The sequence below is a fragment of the Hyperolius riggenbachi genome, chromosome 3 (assembly GCF_040937935.1).
Source record: "Hyperolius riggenbachi isolate aHypRig1 chromosome 3, aHypRig1.pri, whole genome shotgun sequence".
NCBI classification, from domain to species: domain Eukaryota; kingdom Metazoa; phylum Chordata; class Amphibia; order Anura; family Hyperoliidae; genus Hyperolius; species Hyperolius riggenbachi.
In genome coordinates, this window is record NC_090648.1 from 69,029,558 (window position 1) to 69,042,545 (window position 12,988).

General features: G+C 46.8%; 1 protein-coding gene across 6 annotated transcripts in view; it reads left to right on the forward strand.

Annotated features, from left to right (window-relative positions):
• Positions 1 to 12,988, forward strand: part of LOC137562723 (potassium channel subfamily T member 2-like) — a 413,123-nt gene that overhangs the window by 229,429 nt on the left and 170,706 nt on the right. For all 6 annotated transcript variants that reach the window (XM_068274345.1, XM_068274348.1, XM_068274349.1 and 3 more), the window contains one exon: positions 3,949 to 4,023. In XM_068274345.1, coding sequence (XP_068130446.1) covers positions 3,949 to 4,023 — 75 coding nt within the window. The remainder of the gene's footprint in view (positions 1 to 3,948; positions 4,024 to 12,988) is intronic.

Genomic DNA, 12,988 nt, shown 5'->3' on the forward strand with positions numbered 1-12,988 from the left:
CAAACACTCAGATCTCCGTCACACATTACACCAAACACTCAGATCTCCGTGACACATTACACCAAACACTCAGATCTCCGTGACACATTACACCAAACACTCAGATCTCCGTGACACATTACACCAAACACTCAGATATCCGTGACACATTACACCAAACACTCAGATATCTGTGACACATTACACCAAACACTCAGATCTCCGTGACACATTACACCAAACACTCAGATATCTGTGACACATTACACCAAACACTCAGATCTCCGTGACACATTACACCAAACACTCAGATCTCCGTCACACATTACACCAAACACTCAGATCTCCGTGACACATTACACCAAACACTCAGATATCCGTGACACATTACACCAAACACACAGATCTCCGTGACACATTACACCAAACACTCAGATATCCGTGACACATTACACCAAACACTCAGATCTCCGTGACACATTACACCAAACACTCAGATATCCGTGACACATTACACCAAACACTCAGATCTCCGTGACACATTACACCAAACACTCAGATATCCGTGACACATTACACCAAACACTCAGATATCCGTGACACATTACACCAAACACTCAGATATCCGTGACACATTACACCAAACACTCAGATATCCGTGACACATTACACCAAACACTCAGATCTCCGTGACACATTACACCAAACACTCAGATCTCCGTGACACATTACACCAAACACTCAGATCTCCGTGACACATTACACCAAACACTCAGATCTCCGTGACACATTACACCAAACACTCAGATCTCCGTGACACATTACACCAAACACTCAGATCTCCGTGACACATTACACCAAACACTCAGATCTCCGTGACACATTACACCAAACACTCAGATATCCGTGACACATTACACCAAACACTCAGATCTCCGTGACACATTACACCAAACACTCAGATATCCGTGACACATTACACCAAACACTCAGATATCCGTGACACATTACACCAAACACTCAGATTTCCGTGACACATTACACCAAACACTCAGATATCCGTGACACATTACACCAAACACTCAGATCTCCGTGACACATTACACCAAACACTCAGATCTCCGTGACACATTACACCAAACACTCAGATATCCGTGACACATTACACCAAACACTCAGATCTCCGTGACACATTACACCAAACACTCAGATATCCGTGACACATTACACCAAACACACAGATCTCCGTGACACATTACACCAAACACTCAGATATCCGTGACACATTACACCAAACACTCAGATCTCCGTGACACATTACACCAAACACTCAGATATCCGTGACACATTACACCAAACACTCAGATCTCCGTGACACATTTCACCAAACACTCAGATTTCCGTGACACATTACACCAAACACTCAGATTTCCGTGACACATTACACCAAACACTCAGATTTCCGTGACACATTACACCAAACACTCAGATTTCCGTGACACATTACACCAAACACTCAGATCTCCGTGACACATTACACCAAACACTCAGAGATCCGTGACACATTACACCAAACACTCAGATCTCCGTGACACATTACACCAAACACTCAGATATCCGTGACACATTACACCAAACACTCAGATCTCCGTGACACATTACACCAAACACTCAGATCTCCGTGACACATTACACCAAACACTCAGATCTCCGTGACACATTACACCAAACACTCAGATCTCCGTGACACATTACACCAAACACTCAGATATCCGTGACACATTACACCAAACACTCAGATCTCCGTGACACATTACACCAAACACTCAGATCTCCATGACACATTACACCAAACACACAGATCTCCGTGACGCATCACATACCGGTATGTATAATAGAAAAATACTAATAAGGGTGGAAAGAGTGAATTATCCTAAATACACTTTGAAGGCTAGAAATATTTCAGGAATATTAATTAAAAAAAAACAGTGGGAAAGTTAGCGCTCCCCCCCCCCCCCAATTTGGAATGATAGCACGGCACCAACAATTTTCACCACACCTTATAGCTGCAGTGTCCCCCCCCCCCCCCCTAAAAAAAAAAAACCCGCCCTCAGACTCAGTATAGGTAGGTAGCCAGGTATACGGGCCCCCATTATAGGATCTCATGTGTTAGTGCCCTCAATATAGGTAGCCAAGCATAGGTGCTCCCAGTATAGGAAGTCAGGTGTAGGTCTCCCCCATAGGTAGCCAGGCGTCAGTACCTCCAGCATAGGTAGCCAGGTGTTGGTGCCCTCAGTATAGGTAGCCAGGAGTAGGTGTCCTCCCTCAGTTAGATAGCCAGCTCTAGGTGCCCCCTTGTAAGCCGGAGCCCTGAGGGACCGCTCAGGCCGCTCAGGTCAAAGGCCAGCTATGAGTGCAGGCAGACTAGTAGCTCTTCCTTCGGGTAAGGCGGAAATAGCCGAAACCCGATCGTATCCGCTCTACTTCGCAGGCGCAAAAAGGACTCGCACCTGCCCAGCAGAGAAGATCAATCGGGTTAGGCTATTTCCACCTTATCTGAACGAAAAGCCGCTAGTACGCCTGCACTGGATCCCGGAGAGGTAAATATTTACATCTCCGCACTTCGGGGGACCCGGGTAGGCAAACGGAGGCTCGGAGGAGGACGGGGGAAGCCTCTTTAGAATCCAGAGGCTTCCCCCTCCTGAGGTAAGTATCCCCCAGAGGGATTTTTTTTTATTACAGCTTTAGAATTCAAACCTCAGCTCTTGTGAAACATTCCTTCTTTCATATGAGGAACATTGCAAAAATTAAGCACCTCATTCCTTCAGCAGATCTTCCAACCCTAGTTCATGGCTTTATTACATCACTGCTGGACTACTGCAATGTTCTCTATACAGGCCTTCCAAACAAAGACATGCACTGCTTGCAATAAGTACAGAATGCCGCCGCAATGCTGTTAACAAGCCAACACTGGCTCCACTGGCTACCAATACAATGCAGAATTCTGTATAAGATTGGCTTATTGATATTCAAATCCTTGCACAATCGGGGTATTGGATACCCAAACGATTTGTTGCAACTGCATCACACCCCCCACAATTTTAGATCAAAAGGATCTAATAACTTGGTCCCCCCCCCACAGAGTCCACCTTAAAACTTTTGGAGACAGAGCCTTCTGTCATGCTGTCCCTACACTTTGGAACTCCCTGCCACACCCAATCAGGACATCTCCATCCCTGGGAGCATTTAAAGGGAACCAGAGACAAAGCACCCTCATGTATTTTACCATATATATCATGTGGAACATTAGAGAAAACACCTACCTTGCTTTCTGTTTCATTCTGCACTGCACAGCTTTCTTCTAATCAGCTCTGATAAAATCCCCGACTGAGCATTCAGTCTGGCTTTGTTCAGGAATATTTATAGCTCAGTCTGTGTTCTCTCATGTCTTTTCAAGCCCAAGCCTGCCCCCTGCTGGCTCTGCTCAGGAATCATTATAGCTGAGTCATTATAGCAAAGCCAGACTGAATGCTCAGTCGGGGATTTTATCAGGTCTGATAAGAAGCAAGCTGTGCAGAATGAAACAGAAAGCAAGGTGGGTGTTTTCTCTAATGTTCCGACTGATCTATATGGTAAAATACATGAGGGTGCTTCGTCTCTGGTTCACTTTAAGTCCAAGCTTATAAACCACCTGTTTAGAATTTATGAACATCTGACTATTTCCTCTGTAACACAGTCCAGCCTGGAACCCTGTATTGATCTGAGATATAACTATGCGCTTTGAGTCCTATGGGAGAAAAGCGCTTTACAAATGTTATTATATTGTAATGTAAGGAATAAATGGATATTCTTTCTTTGGTGTGCCGTCTGTTCTTCTGTCCTGTGCCGATCTACATGGAAGTAAAGTACAGTTTATTATTATTAACCCTCTTTGTGAGGACAGTTCTGAATTTTTTTTTTCTGTTTTAGGGGAACATATGGGAGCAGATCCTGAGATTCCCTTTCATCCTGGAGATGTTCAATACGCTGCCATTCTTTGTGACTGTAAGTATGCTCCCCCCATTCCGCCAGCGTCACTTGCTCATTGTCCCCTTTCATTGCCGCCTGTGTGATCTATTATGCTGCCATGCTGCAGTAGCGGGCCTGGCATACAGAGCTAGTGACCCGCAGCCACTTATGATAGACGCACCAGGACTCGGCTCTGATAATGCGAGCGCCTCGCCGGGGAACCATTCAGGCTCAACAGGCGGCTCTGTCTGTCGGAGGATGGGTGCAGCAAGCCATAAGAGCTCATTATTTTTAGTGCTTTTAATCCTCGGTACATCTTCCAGGGGGCGCAGGGGTCATACATCTGCAGCTGGCAGGTTGTCTAACAAGCCTCAGAAGCTGCATGGTCAATACAGGAGCTGTATATAAATAGGTTTTGTGGTAGTCTGTTTGGGTTTTACCTCTTCATTCGTAACCCATTCCATGAAATGCTGTAGTGAGGGAAAATGTGGAGTCTGTGTTCTTTATGCTGTTTTTAAAAAGGCGTACATGAAAAAAAGGTGCATGGAAATTTGGGCGCCCGGTAATCCCGATAGTAAAATATCGGTATTAAATACAGATATTTTACTATGGCTAAACCTAACCCTGCCTTTACATAGAACCTGACGCCTAACCCTAACCCCCCAAACTTCTACCTGACACCTAACCCTGACCCTTCACTGCACAAACATTCTTCATGAAGCCTAACCCCTGCCCCCTTGCTGCACAAACGTCCTAGTTGCCCACATGGGGCGGGGGGGGGGGGGAGGTTTAATGTTAGGCACCACCAGAGGGGGCAGAGCTGGGACAAGGTCCTCCAGCACCCAAGGCTGAGACACCAAAATGCGCCCCTCCATCCCTCCCACCCCAGCCGTCACACCCTGATTGCTATTAGACTAAGAGGGCCACAGGGCCCACAACCTCCCCAACACCTTAATATCTAGTTATCTGGCTTGCAGTCACTGCTATGTATCCCCTTTTCTTATTTCTTTCGGCTTAAAACACAATTAGGAATGACAGCTGAATGAATTGTGCGCCCTCTCCTACACTGCGCCCTGAGGCTGGAGCCTCTCCAGCCTATGCCTCGGCCCGGCCCTGAGAGGGGGGTTCTGTGTGAGAGTAGGGAGAGAGAAGGACGTAGTAAAATTAGAGTATGACTATGGTAGGATTAAATTGTGAGCTGAGCTCTTCTGAGGACAGTCAGTGACATGACTATGTACTCTGTAAAGTGCTGCAGAAGATGTTAGTGCTATATAAATACATAATAATAATAATATGGTGGGACATTAGACTGTGACTATGAAAGGATTAGATTGTGAGATCCTCTGAGGACAGTCAGTGACATGACTATGTACTCTATAATGTGCTGCATAAGATGTTAGTTCTATGTAGATACATAATAGTAGTTAGAATTTTTTTTTTTTTTGGGGGGGGGGGGGGGGGGGATGGTGAGACAGAGCAAGGAAAGAGCGAGAAATAGACAGAAGAGGTAGAAGAGAGTGGGGGACTGGTAGAGAGACAGTAAAGAGGTGACACATGAGTGAGTGTCAGTGTGTCTGTGGGTAAGAAGATAGTGGGGGATAGAGAGAGAGGAAGGGGGAAGAATGGGAGATGGGAAGGGAGGAGACAGAGAGGCGCACACACAGGACAGAGTAGAAGAGAGAGAGAGGCACAGGACAGAGAGGATGGGAGGCAATACAGAAACAAGTGAGACATCTCTGAATAGGATTGCAATATTCTATTTTTCAGAAAACACACAGACATATTGCACTGTAGAGGAGAGATAGGGGATAAAGGGGTGAGAGGATATACCAGAGAAAGGGTGAGAAAGACATGGGAGAAAGCGAGACACCCACTTCATTGAGAAATAGAGGTAATATATAATATATAACAGGGATATCACATGAGCAGTCAGAGGCCAGGAAGTATTCAGCTGGCTAATCCATCCAGACCTCCCTCAGTGCTTCTTCTCCGATCACTACAGAAGTCGGCTGATTGTAATAATTGTTATCTGTATCCACTGTCTTCTGCAGCATATTCAGTTTGGTGGTACAGGTCAGCAGTCAGTGAATACAGATAATAATGACAGCCTACATCATGAAGGGTGAAGTGAAGCCTTTAGCAAGGTCCTGACTTCCTTGTTTACTAGCACACAGCTGGACACAAGGCTGTGCTCCTACCTGACTCTGTTTCGTTCCCCGGAGCTGTTCCATGCTCTGTACACACGCTGCTGCTACATCCAATGTCAGCTGTAGCAGGGAAAGAAAGGGGGCAGCAGCACATAGTGCAGGCAGCAGTACAGTGCTGTGATCAGTAGGATGCCTGCACACATCCTGGACTGGTGTCTCAACATGTTATTGTACCCAGATGCTGCACCGGCCCCGGCCTGAGGAAGAATTCTGGGCACCCGTAATCGCCCCCCAAACTTCCCTATGGGCAGCTACAGGTCACTGGGAATAGAAGATCTATAGTCTTGTTTAGCAGGTAAATTCCTTGTTTCCAAAACTAGATTAGAAAACAAAACAAAACTTTGATATGCATAATTAATTTAAACTGGTTATTTACAGATTAATCAGTCTCCCTGTTACAGCATTTTTTTCTAAACCAACCTAATTACAGTTAATAATCACATCAATTTTCCATAGAAATCAGGGTTGCTTGTAAACTACGCCAGCGCGAATCTACGCGTTGTAGTACGCAACTACGCATCGTAGTTCGTAGGCGAAGTTTAAGAACTACGCGTCGTAGTCCCGCTATGCGAAGCTTCGTCCGCTACGCGTAGTTGACGTATGTATTGCGAAGTCAACTACGCGTGCGGTAACTGCATCTATACGGATCATTGCGCATGCGCAGATATATTTTTGCCCTTGTATACGCATACAATTCCGCATTGGAATGTGGAATGTACTCTTAAATTAGTTTATATATGCGCATAGGTAGCAGATTATCGCAGAAATTTTTCCGCATAAGGGCATAAGCGGTCGCATCAACTACACTTCGCACTACGCGAAGCTTGCGTATTTTAACGCGTAGTCTACGGAATGCAAACGTAGCAAAGTTTCTGAGCCGTAGTTTGCGAAGCGTATTTGCGTAGAAATACGCGTAGTTCCAGCGTAGCGAAGTTGGCTGACTACGACCATCCCTGATAGAAATGAATTGGAGCTTATGCAGAGTTATTGACTAGGGCCGGTGTGTCACCTGGGAGCTCACTGCTTCGCTGGAAGGCAGCCAAAGCTAGCAAAAGAGTAGCAAAATACTTCCGGCTTGGGCACAAGTAGAATGTGAAGAGGATGAAATGAAGGTTTGTGATGCTCGGCAAGTGAAGGAACAGAAACAATAACCAGGGATACCTACTTTAAAGCTGGCCATACACTGGCCCGATTTCCCACCGATCGACAGCAGATTCGATCACTGGGATCGAATCTGCTGTCAAATAGTTTGCGCTAAACGCACTCGACTGATTGATTTTCTCCTGATATCAATCGGTCCGTCGATTGCGGCGTGCGGGAAATTACAGTTGATCGCCCGCGGGTAGGGAGCGCGTCGCTTGCGGTGTACGATTCGGGGCATTTCGACGCAGATATACATTACCTGAGGCTGGCTCCCGGGCATCCCGTCCGTCACTGCTCCCGTCATGTGGCACCTCCGGCATCCTCGTATAACTTCCGCTGTCACGCTAGGGCGCTCTATTTGAACTTCCGCTGTCACTGGTGTGATAGCGTAAGCAATATGCGGATGCCGGAGGTGCCACATGACGGGGACATCACGCCCGGGAGCCAGCCTCAGGTAAGTAATCCCGCGGGGAGGGAGGGGGACAGGCGGCCGCGGCAGCTCAGCAGATCGTGAATCGGTTTCAGGCTGAAATCGATTCACAATCTGTTTGCAGTAAGGGCAGCCATACGATCCCTATCTGATCAGATTCGATCAGAGAGGGATCTGTCTGTTGGTCGATCTAATGGCAAATCGACCAGTGTATGGCTACCTTAAGAATGGGCTGAATGTAATGCCAGATTTCAGCTCCTCAGATAGGACACTCTCCATTCTACTAGGAGGGGAGGAATCCTCAGTGACAATTGCTGCACACAACATCACAACATACCGCAGGCTATAAGGAGCATAAATGAACTCTAAATCTGATAATGTCCACAGACTACTTGCCCATTACAGCTCTATCTCTCTCCCTCACCCCATGGCTCAACCTCTTTCATATCACACCATCCTTCTATTATTTTGGCAGAGCCTGTATGTATTTATAAAAAGTAAAAGCGCTCCTGCTGTGTTCACAGTCCTAAAGCTTATTGTGTACAGAGTCCTATATATCCACGTCCATGCCAGACTTGACCTCCAGAAGCATATGGAATGACCACCACCACCTCACCCTTCGAAGAGCCTGTATGTATGTTTGTCCTGCCAATAAAGCTCTTTTTGAATGTGAGAGCGGAGGCCTTCCTTGCAATTATTTTGTTTAGCATATTTTTTTCCTGATTGTAGTTTTACACAAGCTTTGTTATTTAGGCTTATGGTATGGCAGGCGGGCAGGGGAGATCTGCTCCAGGGGGCAGGGCCGGATTAACGGAAAGGCTACAAAGGCCTTGGCTTTGGGCAGCTACAGCCCAAGGGGGCACTTGGACATGAAAGAAGGGTTGATACCTATGAAAGAGGAGGCTCAAAATGGTGAACAACGCATTCAATTGGAAACTGATGCCCAAGGAAGTTGTTTGTGAAAGAGAGGGCAGCAGTACATGGATGATGCACATGGAAGAGGGGGCTGCACATGGAATGGGAGGGGCAGCAGTACATGGATGATACACATGGAAGAGGGGGCTGCACATGGAATGGGAGGGGCAGCAGTACATGGATGATGCACATGGAAGAGGGGGCTGCACATGGAATGGGAGGGGCAGCAGTACATGGATGATACACATGGAAGAGGGGGCTGCACATGGAATGGGAGGGGCAGCAGTACATGGATGATACACATGGAAGAGGGGGCTGCACATGGAATGGGAGGGGCAGCAGTACATGGATGATGCACATGGAAGAGGGGGCTGCACATGGAATGGGAGGGGCAGCAGTACATGGATGATACACATGAAAGAGGGGGCTGCACATGGAATGGGAGGGGCAGCAGTACATGGATGATACACATGAAAGAGGGGGCTGCACATGGAATGGGAGGGGCAGCAGTACATGGATGATACACATGGAAGAGGGGGCTGCACATGGAATGGGAGGGGCAGCAGTACATGGATGATGCACATGGAAGAGGGGGCTGTACATGGAATGGGAGGGGCGCAGCTGCACATGAAAGGTGATCCACAACATACTTGGCCTGAAGTCACAAAAAGTATAAATCCGGCCTTCCTAGGAGGCAGGGAGGCATTTACCCCCTAGGCCACTCAATTTCCTTTAAATGGTGCTGTTTGAGGGCAATCATCAAATGCTGCCGAATGTACTTTCAGGCCGATTTTACATGCGGTTTTACACATGCTCCTATCGCATCCCACTCCAAAAACAACAATCATATGACCCTATGGCAGAGTGCTTCATATGCAATATAGCACCGCCCTCCGCTCATTGACGTATTCCCTGTATTGGCAGGAAGTGCATCCCTGAGATTCCAATCGGTCCGGGCATAAGATCCATCGTTTACACTATGTGCGTCGCTCACAGACTTTCATTACCCCAAGCGCAGTGCTTTTAGTAATGCGCTGATGCCTTTGCATTGGCTCAGATACTTCTGGCGCACTGCAATGGATCGCATTAATTGTGAAAGCAGAGTTTCATTACTTTGTGGCTCCTTGGGCAAAATCAGGGTAACGCAATGCAGGTTTACCCTGCACATGGAAAAGTGCCTTCAACTTTTGACTGTCTCAGGTACGTCTCGGCAGTTTTGCTTTTAACCTCCCTGGCGTTAAGCCCGAGCGCAGCTCGCCGGGAGTTTAATGCAGAGTGTAGCGAGCAGCCACAGTTTTTACTCACCTCCCGGGGATCCAAATGTCAGTAGCTGTTCTCCTTCCTGTCCTCCTAGGCTCTGAATCACTCTGGTGAGATTGCGTCTGTGATCTCACTATAGAGTTACAGCGCCAGCCGGAGGACAGAGGTAAAATGGCAGCACTTGAGCCCAGGGAGATGAGTGAGAGCTGGGGTTGCTGCTGACTTTCTGCTGGCTGGCATGATTTTTTCCTGATTTTAAGTGTCTGAAACATGCTGAAAAGACCCTAAAATCTGGAAATAATCATACCGCCAGTGTCTTTCAGCTCCCACGCAGACAACTCTTAAACAAATGAATGTTTTTTATCAGTACTCTTCAAGCCACTATATAATGGGCGGTTTAGTGGTCCTTAGGATTCTGGAACCCATTGCCTATACAGTACGCCCCTCCGCTTGTTTCCTTTTCTTTGTTCTCCAGTTCTTGTTCTTTCCTTACACCAGGATTAACTAGTACCTGTCGGATAATATAATTTCTACCATTCTCTGGCTGCCCACCGTGGGTGTTGGGAACGCAGGAAGATTGGGCACAGCTGCCACTTTCTTCCTACAAATGTCACTTTTCAGTCAACTTGATGAGTACGTGACCTTTTTCTCTCCCCCCCCCTTCTTCTTGGAGTGCTGCTTGGCGGTTCCCATTCCTCTCTTCACCAATCACTCCAACCTCCGGCTACTGTGTAATAAGACAGGAGCTGTTATTAAGGCTTAGAGGGTAGATTGGAAACATCACACCGGCTTATTAGAAGCGCTGCTTAAATTCCGATTGCACAGACACGTCTGCCCTTGCTCTTCTGCCTCCTGGGCTTTAATTCCTGGGAGAATTAATATAGCGAGCCGCGGCGTGATTGTAACAAAGGCCGTGTGGGTGTTTGTGTCTGTGCGTGGGCGGAAGGATGCCTTACGCTTTCAGTTTTAAAGGAAAGCCATTGTGTACCTTCACGGAGAACATACTGGAAATTACTGGAGTTTTGTTTACTTTATAGTGTAACTTCTCTTTAACTAACATAAAAAGAAAATATAATCATTACCAGTTCAGCTATATACATTGCATGTATTTAACTCACTGTGTTACATTGCCTGCTGTGGTCTGCATCTGACTAGAGAGGAGATGTAGTGGCGTAGCAATAGGATGGGGGGGTTGTGACTATACCGCAGTGTTCTCCCCAAGCTCTTTTACCCAGTTGCTCCACCCGACTAATTTTGGGGAACGCCCGGCTGTCATCGGCTTGCCTCCCCATCCTCCTCCTATACTGTGAGCAGAGTTGCCCTGCATTCCCCGTCACGCTACACCCAGCTACTTTTTCATGCCACCCGGCTGGAAACATTTTTTGGGGAGAAAAGTGACACCGGGGCCCCTGGACCAGGGGGGCATAGGAGTGGCCCTCCCTCATCCGTTGTATTAGCTCTTCATTGTTTGGTGATAATTGCTGCTATATGTGACTTGAATAGTGCTAATCATTAACAAACTGTTCCCCTCCTCCCGCTAAAACCTCTCAGACACTACAGAGGTCCTTGGAGGGTTTTGGTGCTTCATATCAACAGTATAGAGTGCTTGACTGAGCCCAATGTAAAACTTGCATGGGCGCCCATAGCGCATACATGTTAAAAAGGCACAGGGCGCAGGTTGAAGCCGGGTGATGGTGCTACCCACACTAACTGTTCAACTACCTAATTTTTAGTATATCTTGTGCTGTAAATATATTATTAGGCTCATTTGTAACATATAAGCGTCCAGGGCCGGATTTCTGGCAAGGCCACATAGGCCATGGCCTAGGGCACCAGAAATTTAGGGGCGGCTGAGTGAGGGGCAGTGAAGCTGTTCTATGCAGCCATCCCTATCTATAAAGACAGCTTTAACCTTTGAACTCTCTGTCCTGTACTTGTGTCATCCCTGCAAGACCTGTAAGCTCTATCCTGCAGGTACACATCAGTCTAACTCTCATGGTGACACAATGGGTCCATCATTAATGAGATGGCAAACATAACATAAAAGTTCTTAAGGAAAACAAAATGTATAATTTATATGCGTATTACTAAAATAGTTATTGTCTGTGACATCCAATGATGTAAGTAGAATTCTCATTGGGGCACACAGAGATAACAACCATACAGACGGTATAGTTGGCCTTGGGCGGTAAAAAGTACAAATCCGGCCCTGTAAGCATCCCTTCTTTACAAAATTTGAGCTCCGGCTATGTCCGCTGCCCAAATTACACAGTGAGTGCCGCTGTAGCTGTATCTTACATTACAGCCTAAGGCGGCGTACAAATTACCAGGCGAGGCACTCAAATGACCTGTTTCTCCCATAGCTCCTTAGCTACTTCACTGACGAGACACTAACATTTTCTAATAAATTGAAATCCCTGGCTAGTGCATTTTATTGGTCCAATTCCAAGCTACAGTATGTATGAATTTGCATAAAATTAAGTTAAAACTTGCATCAAGAGAAGTTATAGGGAGAAGTCCTGGGGGGGGGGGGGGGGGGAGAGGGGGGAGATGCTTGTGTAGAGAAGTTGGGCTGTTGGATATAAAGACGTGTTCGGCAGCACAGTGGAGTTATGGGAGAAGTCCTGCAGGGCACCCAGTGATGTAAACAAGTTGAGAAGCTGTTGGACATAAGGACATGTTGGAGAGATGTCTGGGAGGGGACTCAGTGATGTAGGGTAGTGAAGTTGGGCAGGATGCTTGGATATAAAGATATTGTAGCTTCAGTAGAATGAAAAGATCCGGGCACCAATGGTGTTGCAAATTCCACTTGTTTATTTTATCCCCACCCGACAAAACACACAGCAGGGCTAAGTCTGACAGCCGTTTCGCAAGCTTAACGCTCGCTTCCTCAGAGGCTGAGTCTTTTCATTCTACTGAAGCTACAATTACTGCTGTTCTCCGGAAGCACAGTAGGTGATATAAGGACATGTTGGGCAGGACAGAAGAGTTATGTGGAGAAGTTGGGTATGTTATGGAGAGAAGGGTACCCAGGCAAGTTAGGCAG